At 56.9% G+C, this 4902-nt stretch overlaps 1 protein-coding gene across 1 annotated transcript in view; it reads right to left on the reverse strand.

Moving 5' to 3' along the window:
- Cd70 (CD70 molecule) overlaps positions 1-1637 on the reverse strand; it is a 2326-nt gene extending 689 nt beyond the window's left edge. Inside the window, exons 1-2 of the mRNA XM_015503845.2 lie at positions 1373-1637; positions 566-599 (exon numbers count right to left, since the gene is read on the reverse strand). Of these exons, the coding sequence (XP_015359331.1) occupies positions 566-599; positions 1373-1522 (184 nt within the window). The 5' untranslated portion in view covers positions 1523-1637. The remainder of the gene's footprint in view (positions 1-565; positions 600-1372) is intronic.
- Positions 1638-4902: the final 3265 nt, after the last annotated feature.

Genomic DNA, 4902 nt, shown 5'->3' on the forward strand with positions numbered 1-4902 from the left:
AGGGAGGGAGGCAGACAGGCAGCCACACACAGAGGGGGCCAGGGCCCAAAGGCATTAGGGAGAGGCTAGAAGTTCTTCCCCGAAGACAGCAGAGGGGGGGGGGCCCACTTCATATGGCAGTCCCAACCCCTCACTTGGCTTAATTCTTCCCCTTGCCTGCGGCCCTCCACTTGTCTTCTTGTCCCTTTGTGAGTTTGTGTTGGGGAAGGTGCTGGGGGAAGCCAGGGCCGCAAAGGCTGGGCAGCTCCGAGCTGCCCTGGTAAGCGAGCCCATTCGCTCACTGTCAGACCCCCTGGGTGGCAGGACACTCCCCAGCGCAGGGGCTTTGCCTGCTTTGTTCACCACAGTGGCACCTATAGTGGCGTTTGTTCCACATGGTGGAAAAGATGAAGGAAGCGCCAGCTCTGGGGTGAGGGTGGCCGATTTAGTCTTTTCCAAGGGAAGAGCACACGGTCTATCAGGAAGGTGGTGTCCAGCAGGGCCCACACTCGGGCTCCCGCTCTCTGGACTTGCCCTCCCGGCTCTCCGTGTCCCCCCCCCCACACACACACTAGACCAGAGTTACCTGTGAGGTTCAGCTGGAGCTCGGCTACGTCCTCCTGGAAGAAAAGAGCAGAAAAGAGAGTGGACGTGAGCACAGTGCTCCACGCCCCTTGGCCCGGCGTCTTCTGGTCCACTCCTCACCCTCCGGGCCCAGTCGTGATTTCTGAAAGACCTCTTAAAGAGGAAGTCGGTTTGAAGGACAGAGAGATCAAAGCCAAAACCTTGAAAAGAACTTCCTACTTTTCCTGGAACTCTGCGCCTTCGATCTCCCTCCCGGAGCCACCACGAGGGTGGAACGGCCCGCACACCCGCCTCCCTCCAGCAGCGGCCCGAGCGTCTCCAGGCGGCCGGGCTCACGGCTGCTGCTGGCTCTCCTGCCCTGGCAGCCCCCCCTCCCCAGGGCCCGCCCCCATCCGCCNGCTCACCGGCTGCTGCTGGCTCTCCTGCCCTGGCAGCCCCCCTCCCCAGGGCCCCCGCCCCCCATGCCAGCTTTGTGAAGCCCCTAGCAGCCTCTGAGTCAGTCCGCGGGGGAACACCAGGGTCGAGTCATCGTCCCTGCGCGAGTCGGCTGCACCTTTCCCACCCGGGATCCCCCGCCCCTCCCGGGCAGCGGGGCCCTGCGGGGCCTCCTGCTCCGCCGCTCTCTCTGCGCTACAGGATCTTGCTTTGAATCGTTTCATTTCGATTTTGTCTTTTCCGTTCTTAGGCTGTCCCTGCCGCTCCGGCGCACGGCCCCTGCGCCTCTCCCCCGGGCTCCCCACCGGAGGTCCCTGGGCCCCGGGAGCTGGGGACGAGGGTGCCTCCTTTCCACTGTTCCTTCTCGACTCACCCCAAGTCGCTCGAGCCGCGGCGGCTGCTGCGCGTGGCGCTGGAAGCAGAAGGCCGCCAAAAGAGCGAAGAGGATGACCGAGAAGACGTAGGGCGAGACGGTCTTCCACGGCGAGCGGCGCACCGTGCAGCCCCAGCCCTCCTCCGGCATCGCTGCGGGCAGGGCGAGGGGACCCGGAGCGCGGTCGGAAGAGAAGGAAGCTTCGGCCACCTCGCCCAGCTCTTGAACTTCTGCCTGCCTGAACTTGCCGGGGACCTCTCTGGGGATGTCCGATGGAGGCGAAGAGCTTGATCTGTTCAGCGGGCAGGGAAATCCCCTCCCACTCAGCCATCCCCGAGCTCCCAGCCGAGTGCGAGGGGCGTGGAGTGGGGTGGGGAGTTGCCCGCCACGCCCTGCCCTGCCCCCAGGCCGAGCATTCCACCTTCCTTTTGGGGTCCCCACCTGGTGCGCATTCGTTCATTCACAAATCCTCACTGGGCATCTATTGTGGGTGGACGGTGTGGGGACTCCCGTGACTCCCTGCCGTGGCTGGGGTGGAGCGCAGGACCTTGCGTGCTGGGTAAGTGCTTCACTGAGCGTTAACGGCCCTCAAATCACAGCGGGCTCTGGCCTGAGAGCTGCCGCAGTCACCTTTAGCAGAGTGTGTGTATGGGGGAGGGGGGACTGTGGACCCTGAAACTGGACAGTTTCATTTGACGGTGAAGGAGGATGTGGTCTGAACTAGGGTTCAAGGGCTGGAAGAGAAGGGAGATGAACCATTTCATTTGCTGCTATGGCAGGCAGACAGGTCAGGCGAAAGGGAGTCCTGCAGGTCGACAGTCCTCAGGGTCCAGGCAATCGGCATACACTCCCCGGGGACCTCCAACCACTAAGGATTCCAGGTCTAGGGGTTCAGCTGACAGCACCCCAAAATGTCTCCCCATCCTAACATATCCCAAGCATGGGGGCATGACCTTAGGAACTTTTTCTTTATCACTATGTGATACACTCCCCACTGTGTTCTGTCACTAGCTCCATTTGTAGAATCTTCTAGCCCCCATTTCACAGTCACATTGCACCCTGTCTCAGTCCCACTCTAGATTTTTGCCAGGTCTTTGCAGCCTGCCTGGATTCCTTCCCCCTCTCCACCTGACCAAATGCCCTTCTGAAATAATTGCTATGGAGCACGGTTGATGCTGCAGAGCAGATTTGCATTGTGACATGAAGAGCTGGGGCCTCCCCACTTGGTGACTGAGCTGGGGGTAGTTTGACTGTGCTCCAAGCCCTGCAGCCCTGCTGGAAGTTGAACAAGTTGCTATGGTTGGCACCCAGTATCCCCCAAGGGGGATACTGTTAAAGGCTTGGTCCCCAGGGTGTTGCTATTGGGAGGTGCTGTGGACCTTTAGGAGGTTGGACCTGATATGAGGTCCTTAGGTCTTTGGGGTCCCTGCCACTTCCTATCTCTCTTTGCTTCCTGGCCATAAGGTGAGTAATTTGCTTCACGGGGCACTCCCTGCCAATGCCATGTGGCACCCTCATTAGAAGCCCCAAGTATTAGATCTGTCCAGTCTTGGACTAGAATCTCCAAAATGGCGAGCCAAAATAACCCTTCTCCCATTATCAGTTAATTATCTCAGGCATTTCATTATGGTAACAGAAAGCTAATACATACAGCATGGGTGATGTCTGACGTTTTCTGAAACCAAGACCTCCCCACCCGCAGACCTTATAGCTGAGGCTGGGGGAAGAGAATTCCCTGCTATTGCTTCCCGTACCCTTGAAAACTCATTTCCTCCTTCCCTTGCTATTTTTCTTCCTCCAAGTCAGGGGAGTCAGGAGCCCAGTGCAGGAGAAAGAGTTGAGGGGCTTGGCTCTGGGGAAAATTGGGACACGGGAGGTAAGATAATTTTCCTCCAAAAGGAAGCCTAGGACCCACCAGGCGCCTTTGCGCTGCCTTTTGTTTTCCCCCGTGGGACACTTGGAAACTTCTGCCTCTTTCCCTTTTATGTGGCTGGCTCACACCCCACAGGGTTGTGCCCATTGACATTATCCTTGTCAGAACCTTAAGAAGAAAGGGGACAAAGGCCCCTTGGCTTACAGCTTCCACCTTAAATATCAGGCCTCCCACTCCCGGGATTTCAGCTGGGAGGAGGGACGTCAGGATGCCTATGTCTCAGAACTTATTCTCCCCTACTCTACCCCTGTGCCCTCTGCACCTCACAAGCCAGAAGGGACAGTTAGATGCTGAAATAGGCAAAGAGACACAGTTTTCTCTTAGGTCAAAGTCTGGGTTGGTACATCAGCTCTGATCTGATGACAGACCGGAGCCCACACTCTTTCTCTTGAGTCTGTCACGTGCCAGGGGTAAAGCCCTGGTCTTCACGGTCCAAGATGGCACAGTGCCTGGCCAAGTTCCAGTCAGCACGGGGGACAGTAAAGAGAGGCACTCCCCCGCTTTAGCAACACTAGTTATAGGAATCAATTCTGCTCACAACCTGCTGGCCAGAATTCAAGGTCACATGACCCAGGCTCTGCCTCGGTAAGGACAACAAAAGAAATCCGAATTTGGTCATCCAAGCTGATATTTCCTCCTCCCCCTGAAGATGGCCTGTTGGTCAGAGCAGGCTGAGCTGGTTATGCTGAGGAACACACCGCTCTCCAGTGCCTCTGCACAGTACAGTTTATTTCTTGCTCACACTGTTTGCATACCAGCGAGGGGTTCGGCTCACGGTCGGCTGAAGAAGGCTCCCTGCTGACACAAGAGTGGGAAGGGAAAGTAGAAAGTCACAGGTGGACTCATGTCACCGCCACTCACTTTCCACTGGTCAAAGCATGTCCCGTAGCCCTGACTAGCTTCAGGGTATATAGGGAAGTGGAGTGCCTGCATGGACCTGAAAAGAATCAAGCTGAAAGCACCAGGCGGAGAGCACTCTTCAGTACCAGAATCCACCCATTCAGTTACTAAAAAGCTCAGGTCATTTCCCTTCTTGCTTGTAAAATACACTCATCACTCCCTGGAAAGATACTCCCAGTCCCCGCCAACCCGGTAGTGTATCAACCTCAAGTTCGGATACCTAAGTGATCTAGACATGGCGGGGCGGGGGGGGGGGTTGTGTGAATCTCAAGAACAAATCCACAGACTCCCAAATACAAGGTATTTTACCCCTTCCATTCCCAACCTCTAGTGGTGTGTCATGGACCCACCGTAGACACTCCCATTTGGAACCAGAAACCTCTTCGACGCAGCAGCAATTCTGAAGCTCGGCAGGACAAATATTATGAATGCTCTTGGACTCCGGTTCGCTCCTGGGTTCTCCACTCATCTGGCGACCTCTCCCTTTCTCATTTTCCTTCCTGTGTTTTCTCCTTTACTCACAGCCATGAGACTGGGGCAAAGGAAAGTCAGAGTAGAGGGTGAAGAGCCAGGTCCAGAAGATCGGAGCTGATTCAAACACCTCGCAGAGGCCTTCGGAGCATTCCCCCTCCTCACACCCCTCGGCAAGAGCCTCCCGGGAATTGCTCCTCCCAGCGAGGGGTTGTTAAGGAGTCCC

This window comes from Marmota marmota, unplaced genomic scaffold, assembly GCF_001458135.2.
Source record: "Marmota marmota marmota unplaced genomic scaffold, marMar, whole genome shotgun sequence".
NCBI lineage: Eukaryota > Metazoa > Chordata > Mammalia > Rodentia > Sciuridae > Marmota > Marmota marmota.